This window comes from Austrofundulus limnaeus, unplaced genomic scaffold (genome assembly GCF_001266775.1).
Source record: "Austrofundulus limnaeus strain Quisiro unplaced genomic scaffold, Austrofundulus_limnaeus-1.0 Scaffold68, whole genome shotgun sequence".
NCBI classification, from domain to species: domain Eukaryota; kingdom Metazoa; phylum Chordata; class Actinopteri; order Cyprinodontiformes; family Rivulidae; genus Austrofundulus; species Austrofundulus limnaeus.
In genome coordinates this window covers 1302237-1313540 of record NW_013952470.1, presented here as the reverse complement: position 1 = coordinate 1313540, position 11304 = coordinate 1302237, and the positions used below count along the sequence as shown (strand labels likewise).

Here is an 11304-nt window from a genome sequence, read left to right as displayed (position 1 = left end):
GTCACATGGAGGCGGGGCTTAAAAGCCTGAATTTTGCCTGAAACTCTCAGACTGAAGAAGTCTCTTGGAGGAGAGACGAAACGTTTCATTAGAGAAGAACCCGTCCAGAAGACCTAYACAAKTTTTTTCTTTTTGATTTTTTTACCTGGATTACTGAGATGCATCAGGACACTGGATAAGAGCTAAAGTAAAGACAAATATTCAACAAGTTTACCCTGTGGGAATAACTTACCTCTAAATTTCCTGGAGGAAATGTTTGGTTGTAGCAGGACAAGAACTTCAAACGTCGTGCCGGCTGGAGTTTATTCAGCTCGAACAGCAGGCCAGCGAGATGAAGGACCTGTTTAAATTGTTGAGTGCCATCAAGATTAGTACACAAGATGCCACCATGCTTAATAAATCCATAAAACTGAATAAAAAAAACGGGACGCTTACAAAATCATCGTGTAAAGTCGTGTAATCTTCTGTGAGCATCTTGATCCATAGTTTTCAGGCTTTCTGGGTTTTTCCAAATAGTTTTTTTGTACATGTGCCAAGTGTTCATCTCTTACAATCACCTTGCTAATCTGTGAAACTGTAATGTCTTTGGTATTTGTCAAGGATTTAAGTAAATAACTGGGAACAAATTGTGTCTTTGTGACAGACTGCTGCTAACAAAGTGCCTGAAGATATAGTTCTTTATTAAGCTGACCTGTAATGAATCAATAAAACACAAGTTCACCCTTTGAGTTCAGGAGGCTTTTTATGCCCGAATGACTCACAGAGGATTAAAAAGCATAAAAACACTTGGAGCAAAAGTCATGTAGTGTGTACAAGGGCAGAAAAAAGGACAGAACATGAATAAAACAGCAGTAACTACCTTCAAGGAATAAAACTCAAAATGAATTTGAAAGAAATGACAAGAAACAAACAAAACATACAGAAATCAAAACCAAATTTAAATCAAATCTGCAAAACTGACTGACTGAGAGTCCTTTATTTGTATTTGTTGAGGTCAATTAGCTCCAGCTGGGTTTACTCCAAAAAATTTTCAATTCTGAGTGTACAATTTGTGATTACTTTTCAGACAGTTTAATTATAATAAACCCCATATTTCGCTATGACACAAACAGGGTTGACACCAAGAGTTAATGCCAAAGATTTAAGCAAAGATATTGAAAAACTCCCAGCTATTACCACGCCAAGTTTGAGCTCAATATCTGCAAAACTGACTGAGTTGGAGTCATTTTTATGCTTTCTCATTTCGATTAGCTGCCGTGGCCATCTTGAATTACAGTCCCTTCAAAAGTTAATCGRTTTTAGATATTCACCCACTGATTACTTTCTGGAAGTTTCAATCAAATCTGCCAAGTGGTTCATAAGATATTTTGCTAACAGACAGACAGAGCGCAACCACAATAGTTAATGACAAAGTTTGCAAAACAGATGTTACTTAATAGGTGCTCGGGTTGTGTGTTGAAGAAGACTCTCAGCTACTACCAMACCAAATTAGAGCTCAAAATCTGTTAAAATGACTGAGTTAGGGCCCTACCTGTCATCAGCAGAAAACAAACTCTGAACAGGAGCGCGCGCGCGCACACACACAGATATATCCGCGCACGCTCACATTCCAGTGGGCGGGGCCACTGACGCCGCTCTCCGTTTTGTGTGAATGAGTCGCAGTAGCTCGGAGTCCTCGGAGCCAAACCCCAGCCAGGAACGGAGCGAGAGACCGGAGAGAGAAAACTTTTATTTCCCAAATGGATTTCTCCGGTGGACTCAGACATTTCTTATTTTCTTACGTCCTCATTAACGGCATTTTATTGACACTGGAAGCTAAAGAAGGTGAGTGTTTATGTGCTAATGTTGTTTTTAATCACGAAAAATCTGCTATGAAAATCTGTCTGCGTTTTGACTGAGGGAGAAACACGCGTGGCCATGCGGGGAAGCTCCTGACGGAACTTTAAAAACCAGGAAACAACAACTCATAAGACTCATTCAACTTTTAGTCAGTAAAATAAATAATAGTTGTAAAGTTTAATTTGTTTCTCCAAAGTTTCTAACAGCAGCAGGTGGGCAGCCTCTGAACAGCTTGCTAATATTTAACCCAGGGATTTAATCATTACTCATGTCAGATTTTATTTCTGCATCAGCATGTTGAATTTGTAAATGAAAGAAAAGTTAATTTAGTTTTGTAACTTGTTTTGTAAATCAGGTGACTTCATTCACTTTCAAGAATTTTCTAACTTTTTTGCATTCTTGTCTCCACAGAGGTGCTTTTGGACATGAGGGCAGCAGGAAGAGAACTGGGCTGGTTGACATGGACCCCAAATGAGAGAGAAATAACTGGGGTGAGTCTGTCTCCCTGGCTGCTCCTTCAACTCCCACGTTTCTGATAGGAATTTGCCTCAGGATAAATTACTGTGGAGCATTTTTTTTTTAATTTTTTTTACAGGAAGGTGCTCTGGTGCAAAAATATTTGAACATTTGAGTTGCGTAACTCTCTGAGTGAGTCCTAAGTGTGTGTTAGCACATGTGAGTTTCTATAAAATCTGACATTTTAAAGGCTGTTTGTGTGTGTGGATRTGAAGGGGGAGTCGTGGTGTCACATCATGAGGAGCTGCTTCCAGAGCATGTCTGGGCTGTACTAAAAGCACATGTAGGCAGAGAGAGTAGCTGCTCGCTCTGAACTGGAAATACTTGTGGCTTCTTGCGGTTTCAAGGCTTCAACTCCAGAATTGTATGTTAGAGAGCAATTAACTTTTAAAGTTTGCAGCATGTGGTAGCTCTTTTATTTTTTTTTTCTTGGAGAGGAGGGGCTTCAGATGGAGCCAGTCAAGTCAGTCATGGCTACCTTTATCCTTACACCAGGGGAAAATATCTACATTTTAGTGATGCATCCCAAATGATGTGGTTGTCTCGTTGCCGGTGTACTAAAGACATGTGTGCCTTCCTCCATGGTGCGGTTAGAGTAATTGACCAGTCAGGCTCACAGCAGATTCACTGTAAATAGCCTCATTTCATGTGCTGATGACTCAAAGGCATGTGCAGGCATGCTACTCCGTGGTTCACCTAACTTTCCCAAAGATGTGTCACCGCTTAAATGTTTCTCCTAAAACCTTCGTTTTGCACAACTAAAATCTTTACAATTTCTTGTATTTTTTCCCTCCCTCGGCTTTATGTGATTTTAAAAAACGTCCACCAGCTGTTTTAACGGACATGTAAGCTTTGCTGTTATAAGTTTTGTTTTTTATGCAGAGCCACACACTCCGCCAGCAAAGCACATTCCTTTTAATTAACGGCACAGTGGCTACATACAGAAAGCAAACCGCAGCTTCTGCCTCAGTGGGGGCCCGTTGTTTCCTCATGAGCCAAGGTTAGAAGTTGTCACTTTTTTTCCCCAAAGATTTCTGTGGCAGCGTATAGTTAGTGCGCAAGGAGCAATGCTATTTGGGGAAGAAGCCAACAAAAGTACTAAAAAAACCAATTGTTTTTTGTAATAACTCAAATTGAGCTGAAATGCTTGAGGTCTTTTGTCTTTTTAGGCTCAAAAAGTTAGCAGAAAAAGTGTTATTACTGTGGTGGACCATAAAAGTGTTCACGAGGAGTATTTAACAATGCACACACTCACTGTTTTTGTTTCCAGGCTCAGATTTCAGTGGCCTGAACCCTCACGGTTAAATGGTTGCTCCTTTATTTGACGATCCTTTTTGAGTGTTGGTTCAGCCGGCGTGGTTAGGAGCTCCCTAGTTTTTCTACCTCCTAACCTTCTCTGGTTTGTGCGGTCTCGTTTCAGTGGGAGGTCCACCAGAGAACCCTGAACGGCTCCCAGTTCTACACTTACTACGTCTGCAACGTGGAGGAGCGCGAGCAGGACAACTGGGTGCGCACCACCTTCATCCAGCGGCACGCGGCGGCCTCGCGGGTCTTCGTGGAGCTGCGGTTCATCGTGCGCGACTGCAACTCGTTCGACGGGGACTCGCTGACCTGCAAGGAGACCTTCAACCTCTTCGTGATGGAGTCGGACGCGGACGTGGGCACCACCTTCCACAAGGGCCAGTTTAAGAAGGTGGCCACCATCGCGCCGGACGAGATCACCAAGAAGAACGAAATGCACATCAACAYGGAGACCAAAACTGTGGAGAACCTGTCCCAGAAAGGCTTCTACTTGGCCTTTCAAGACATYGGAGCGTGCGTCGCCATCGTGTCGGTCAGGGTGTACTACAAAACTTGCCCGGCCACGGTGAAGAGCCTCGCGGTGTTCCCCGAGACTGTAGCCGGAAGAGAGAACCAGGCGCTCAAGGAGGTGAGCGGAAAGTGCGTGGAGAACGCCGAGAGCCAGAAGTTACCTCAGATCTACTGTACTTTGCACGGCGAATGGGTGGTGCCAGTAAAACAGTGCCGATGCAAGCCTGGCTTTGAAGAAGTTGACGACTCATGTCGAGGTAAGAACACCTTCCCACCCTCAGGTACTTCTACCCTAAATGATGCAGTTCCCTTTTACAGTGGATTTTACAAACGCCGTTTATCCTTGTTCTAGTTGCCGCAGCTAATAAAACAGGTCTGCACGACAAATATTTATCATAGGTGCTATTATCACGGCTCGGTGGAATTCTGCCCCCCGGCTAACGCGACGCCTCTGCAGTGGGAAGAATGCCGAGCCGTTCTCGTACATGTCCTGGCACAATCCCTGACCTCGGATGGGTAAAAGAGGGAAACGCGCTTTAAAATTTCAGCTGTAATTGTTGCAGATCTTTGGAACAGTCTGTGAAAGTACGTCCTAATTTGGACAGAGGTTGCTTCATGTTTTGGGTCATTAAGGAAAATGTTACGCAATCGCCTGTAAAACTGAAAACGGACCGAAACTTCTTAAAACACAAGAATTTTTAAAACGCAGAAGCCGAAATTACTGTACTATATCAGAAAACACAACAGGAAGAGCTCAACCATAATATAGTTTTGAAAATGCAAAAATAAATTAATATTTTGTAAAAAAAAAAAAAAATCGTTTTTTTAGATGCAGCTTTCATTGAAAGGATTTCCAAAATGTCATTTCTTTGTGTTTTAAACCTAAACACCTTTTTGATCAAGATGAACAGAGAGAAAAAATTCAAAGCTGTTTCTTGTTTTTATCCTGACTCAGAAATTCAGTGTATTTCCTTTTTTAAAACACTTGTTTAGCAGCTCAGCCAACCCCACTTCTTCTTTATGGTGTTTTATTTTGACCGCAGCCATGACAAATATGTAAATGGCATCTTTTGAATACCTTTATTCAAACACTTTATCTTTTTACAGCGCCTTATCTTGTTCATATCGCACCATATTGCACCAGGTGGTTTCCTGTTTCTCATTATCTCCCGCTGTCTTAACTTGGTGCGGCTCCAGTCATAACTCAGGCTTTAGACTTTGTAATCAGATGTGTTTTAACTCACTGTAAAGAAGACCTTTATTGTTGTGAAACGCATCAAAGAAGCAGAGGAGTTACTGTATTTGATGGATTGGCGTTTTCAAGGCAGATGGGAGGAAAAGGGAGGAGAAGGGATGAAACTCTTGAGCCTCTCTGACTTTGTTCATATCATGCATCACAAAAAGCCAAAGCCCACCTTCCCCACCCCTCTTTCTTGTGATCAGACATGTTCACCCCCCGCATATCCCCACATCCATCTTTTGCTTCCCCCCCCACACTGAACCTTAGCTTTCGAGTGTGTGTGTTCGTGTGAACATGGAGCACCGGCTGGCATGTGAGGGCCTGTTGAGATCTGCTCCATGACAAACCACCTGAAGACTCCCATCAGCCCTAAGTGATGTTCCTTCTTCACCTCCTTTGTTTGCACCCTCACACTTGCACAACGTTGAAACAGTCTCAAAGTAATACCTGAAACATACACACACACACACATCAAACTACAGCTATAAATTTACGCACGGTACCCGGGTATAATAGATGTGCCTCCCCACTTCGTTTACCCCCCCATTGACAACAGGCTGACAAAGGAGCTGAAGGTTTCTGTCAGTGTATCGTTTTTATCCACAGGAAAAAAAAAACCCAAACAAAAACAGGTGAGATGATTGGGGAGGAGGCGAAGCGAGGCGAGGAATGACAGAGAAAGCATCCAAAATCGAGAGGCTGTATTTAGAAGAGTGGTGAGAGCTTTTATTTATTTTTTTTAAACGGACAGAGGTGAGGACTGGAATGCAAAGGTAGCAGAACAATGAAGTGCTGTGTTTTCCCTGAGAGAGGGAGAGATGTAGCCCACCTCCACCTACCCACTCCCCCCCCACAACCAAGCTGGTAAATTCCTGATCAGTTTGCTGAGAAAGATCCTCCCAACATTACTGCGAACCTGTGGAATTCCCAGGAGGTGCTGAGGTGGTGGGGAGATGGTGGTGGGGGRTGACGGGTCCGGGTCAAGCCCTCGCATTAAAACGGCTAAACAAAGAAACCACCCCCCCACCCCACGAGAACTACCAGGATGAAGTGCAACGACGGATCTGAGATGCATGAGGGCCGCTGTAGATGAAGATGGAAATGAATCACAGGGTTGCAGCGCCGAGCCAAGACAAATGGTAAGGAGGGCTCTTAAAGGAATCTCCGACAGACACACAGTTAATCATTCTCCCCACTTCTTTCCTGTATGGATTGCTGCTCGGGGAGGGAAAAAAAAAACCCCAGCCACATATACTTTAACTGTGGTGCTTTTTTTCCTCTTATTTAGGTTAAAATTTCCATGTTCTGCGATGTATTCACTCAGTTTTATAGCTCTTCAACCCCACGGGACGTGTTAAAGTAGAGATCTGAGCTCTGGTTTTTGTCTCCGTCTCTTCATCAGCTCTCAGCAAGGCAGTATTTTTGGCTTGTCTTTCAAATCTTAGTGTGTTTTTTTTTCTTTTGAATTAGCCTGTGTCCTTTCAGTGGCCTTCGCTAACTTCATATATGACAAACAAACTAAAGATAAAAAAAATGTCCTGCGGAGCAGAAACGTGTAAAATTTCAGAGGTTAGATTAATCATAACAAGAGGCAGTAGCAAAGCACAAAAAGGGCTTTGTTATCTGTGAAAGGATTACAGATCCTCATAATGAATTATACACAACCACAACCACAAGATTGATGGACTACTGAGTCTTTTTGTCATGCCCTTAATTACCTTTGAACCTTTTTAAAATAATGTTTCTTTTATTATTCTTGCTGTATCGGTATGTTTTAGGCAATATACAGATCTGTTTTTTATTTCTCTGTATTTTCAAGGAGCCAGGSTTTCTTGTAATCTTTTAAAGTGGTCAAGGACAATATATCTTTAATCAACAATGCACTCATTTTGTCCTTCTAGCACACCACCATTTTCAGATAAATGTTTTATTTTCTTTCAAATTTAAAAGATGAACCAGTATTTTTGCATACAAGAAAAAATTGGAATAAAACATGCCATAAATTTGATTTTTTAGATTTTTTTTTGCAGTAGCTGGCCACAAAGACATATTTTGTTCAAATTTTTAGTTGAATTTACAACATATAAGTGGTGACACAAATTGACTCATAAAATAGATTTTTTTTCATCAATGATTTCCAAAATGCTAAAACTGAAACTTGATGTCCAGTAGATGATAAACTGAAGGGTCAATCATCTCTCATGTCTTTGTTAGATTTTACTTTTACTTTTCTTAAAAACATGACTTTCAAAAAGTAGAACTAATTTGCCGACCAGTTTTAGTCAGCCAATAACTGCTGCAAACCCCCCCCCCCCCCACCAACCCACAACAATTGGCCATGCCTGTACATAACTGAGCAAAAACCAGGAAGTGAAATGAAGATGCAGTAGCAGCTGCTGCAGCCAGCTCAGTGTAGCCCACAGTTTAGTTTTTGAAGCAGGAATCCTAAAACTAAAATTTGTTATTTTTGAGTAAATTTCTTCTGTATTTACGGTAGGTTAGGCCATTGTTACATTTTGTTAAATGAAATATAGAAACTGTCATAATAATAGTGCTGTTCCAAACGATTATTTTCTAATGGATTAATCTAACGATTATTTTTTTGATTAATTGATTATTCTAACAACAAATCTATAAGTTATTCTGATGTGAGTGCACTGGAAATTTAAAATGTTTTCATCAAATTAACAAGAACAGTTCTTTAATATTGTAATATTTTCTGTAATTGTAATATTATTGTAATTGTAATATTTTCATGAAAAACTCACCACTCTTATGCCAATACGGTCGCAATGATGCTTTTAGGTACCGAAATGGAATTGCGTGAACATTCACCTGGTGGTTATGTAATACAGCGAATCGATAATAAAAAATCTGCGTCGACAAATTTACATAATCGACGTCATCGATTATTTCAACTAATCGGTGCAGCCCTACTTGTGGCGTCCACGGCCTACCCCAGTTACCACTACTGTGCATGTGTGTCAAGGACAGAAAGGCAGATGTGGCAGTGGAAGGTGTCAAAGCAGTTTGGAGAGAAAAACAAAGTAAAGAACAAAAAAAAAGATTAATCGATTATTAAATTAGTCATCGATTATTTTAATAATTGATTAGTTGTCGATTAATCGATTAATTGGTGCAGCCCTAAATAATAATAATAATAATAATAATAATAATAAACTTCAGAAGAAGCTTTCAAATTTGAGAACTAATCAAGACCACTTTATATTTTGAAAAAACTGGATCCTTGACGTAGGGGTGAATTATATCTTTGCACAGTGTTCTACACAGTGCACAGTGTGYACAAACACAATTTATTTTGTTTTTCTGATGACTTATCCATTTGGCAACTGCTTCAAATTGCACAGCTTTGCTTGTCTTTTTTTCTTTATGCGGAATAAAACCAAACATACCTGCATATGAACCCTCTATAGTTTCAAATTGTGACTCATGTCTTGTTCGTTTTTTTTTTCTTTCCATTTTTCTCACTGGTACAATTTAATGACTGTGCGTCACTCCTCGTCTCGATGCGCCTCGGCTGATCCTCGGGTTTGCGCTGCACTGTCCTGGTAAACACCTCGCCAGCTACCCGTAAAGCCTCGGCAAACAGGGTTTAATCCAACGTTATGGTTGCACAAGGCTCTGTRTATAAACGGAGACATGGTGCGGAACATTTTGGAGCGCAGAGGGGCAGTTTGACGCCCGGACAAAATGTCATCCCTGTGGAACAACTGTCCACTGAATTCCAGTAAAGTTATTACTTTGCCAAAGAAGGTTCCAGTAAACGATTTTTTTCTCTCTCCCACTTTTTTCCTTCTGTGCCTCCAAACTCAGCTGATGTAACAAACGACCGGTGACTAAGMTGCAGTGTAACTGCATGCTGTGGTGAATGATTTGTTCAGGTAGTCGTTGACTTAGGTGTGTTTGGGCTTTTTTCAGTGAACTAACTGCTGGTTCTGCTACCTCCTCCTTCATTTGTGTAATCACTTTCTGCCCCTCACCCCACATCCTCCCCATCTCTCGGAAGACGGGCCTCAATTTTCTGCTTCTCATCTAATGCTTTATTTGGTCGTTTCTTATCTCAACACATTATTCCCGTGATTATTTTGCAGAACTCTATGCTGTTTACTAGAGAAATACACACTGTTGTGCAAGCTGGCCCAACTACAACAAACCAAGAGCCAGACATTTTCCCCTCCTTGTTTTGTGTTCATGTTACACACAAAATCACACGGCGACTGTTATTTTTGGCTAATGTGCAGGTCATGAATTCGACACCAAAAGAGTTTAAACATCCCGTTTCACATGGCCCTGATGGGGTTACTTAGATTGTGTACACTTATTTCTCTCTGACCGACTCGTAAGGATAAATAGAAGCTGAATCAGAACAATGCATCAACTGGAAGAAGCATGAGAGTGGCTGAACCTCAGAGTGGTTTTTGAAAATTTGCCTTTTTTTTTTCTCAAATTTGGGTTGACAAATAATCACCTACAAGTTGTAGCCCAATAAGATACTAACTTTAGCCACTTRTTTGTCTTTATGGGCTTTATAATTGGTGTCAGGATAAGAAAAATYAAGTATTTTTATGACCAGAATAAATTATTTTTTTTATCTGCTTGTATCTACAGCCAGCAATAGTTCATCATAATTAAATYAATGTCTTGGGCAGCTTATCGCATGTTGGGTGTACAAAGAAATGCAGCACCACTCCTCGAAATCTCCCAGATTTGATTGAACAGGCTTAAGGTGGATTTCACATAATGGAATCATCTCACTCCAGCAGGATAATCCCCACACAGAAATTTTCTGCTCCACCAATTTCCCTCGACTCTTGGTCGTCTTAGCTGGTCTCCAAACAGCTGACTCACTGTCTTATCGTACAACGCTGCGCAGGCTTAATATATATATAGCTATTCTTTTTTTTCATTGCCTTTTGAAAACCTCTGATTACTTTAATTTGTGGATTTCTCAGATGCCGTGCCAAGGCAGCGTCTGCTCAGCAGGCTGAACTTTAGGGAGGTGGTTAGATTGGGGGAGGCCTCTGAAGGCACTTTCAAGTGGTGTCATGCACCATCTTGTTAAGCTGCAATAACTGCAAACAATAATAATAAAAAATGTAGCACAGAGGAGATCTGATGGGCCCTTTGACGGTTTAATGCGGATTACAGAGACGAGTGCAGAGGTGGCTTGAAAAGGGTGAACACCGTGTTTGTTCTATTGTGAATAAATGCATAAATCAAAACAACATGGGGTTTCAAGTTTAAGCTGAAATGTTTTAGGAAACAAAACGGATAAAGAATCTTTAATCTTTTGGTGACGTAGTCCTTCCCCATATGCAGACAAATTTTGGAATGCATGGCGACAAGCAGGCAAGAAATGTTACTTTAATTTCAAAGATGTACGTTAAAGGGCCAATATTATGTGTTTCTCAGGCATATATTTAAATACTATACCATAATAAAGTATCTTTGTCACCTTTTAGCTATTATTAAAAAGCTGTTTTTATGTTTAAATAGAAAATAAACTTCTCATCACTTCCTCTTCTAAATTCCTTGAAATTGGCCTCTGTCTCTTTAAGAACCATCTTTGCTTCTGTCCCGCCCATTTTGGTGCAGGGGTGGGTGGGGGGTGGCTGCCATGATTCAGTTTACTTGGCATCTGAAAATACATTTCCTCAAAGGTATTTTTAATCTGAAAAGAGCTTCACCGAGTGAGAACTAATGTTGAGAGCTCAGCAGACAGTTAGGTTTCACTTTCACTTTGACCCGAGAACCTGCAGGAATCATCGGCGGGGTGTGTGGGTGGGAGGTGTGCTCTGCCATGAGGAAGTTTGGCTTAAAGACACGTCCCAGGGGCGTTTCTGCTCCCAAAAGGCGTTTCTGGTCCCCACCTGTCG

The 11304-nt window shown here is 41.1% G+C and overlaps 1 protein-coding gene across 1 annotated transcript in view; it reads left to right on the top strand.

The window, feature by feature from the left end:
• The first annotated feature begins 1659 nt into the window (after positions 1–1659).
• The window catches only part of epha2b (eph receptor A2 b), a 26398-nt gene continuing 16753 nt past the window's right edge, over positions 1660–11304 (top strand). The window contains exons 1-3 of the mRNA XM_014010384.1: positions 1660–1824; positions 2251–2330; positions 3776–4424. Of these exons, the coding sequence (XP_013865838.1) occupies positions 1740–1824; positions 2251–2330; positions 3776–4424 (814 nt within the window). The 5' untranslated portion in view covers positions 1660–1739. The remainder of the gene's footprint in view (positions 1825–2250; positions 2331–3775; positions 4425–11304) is intronic.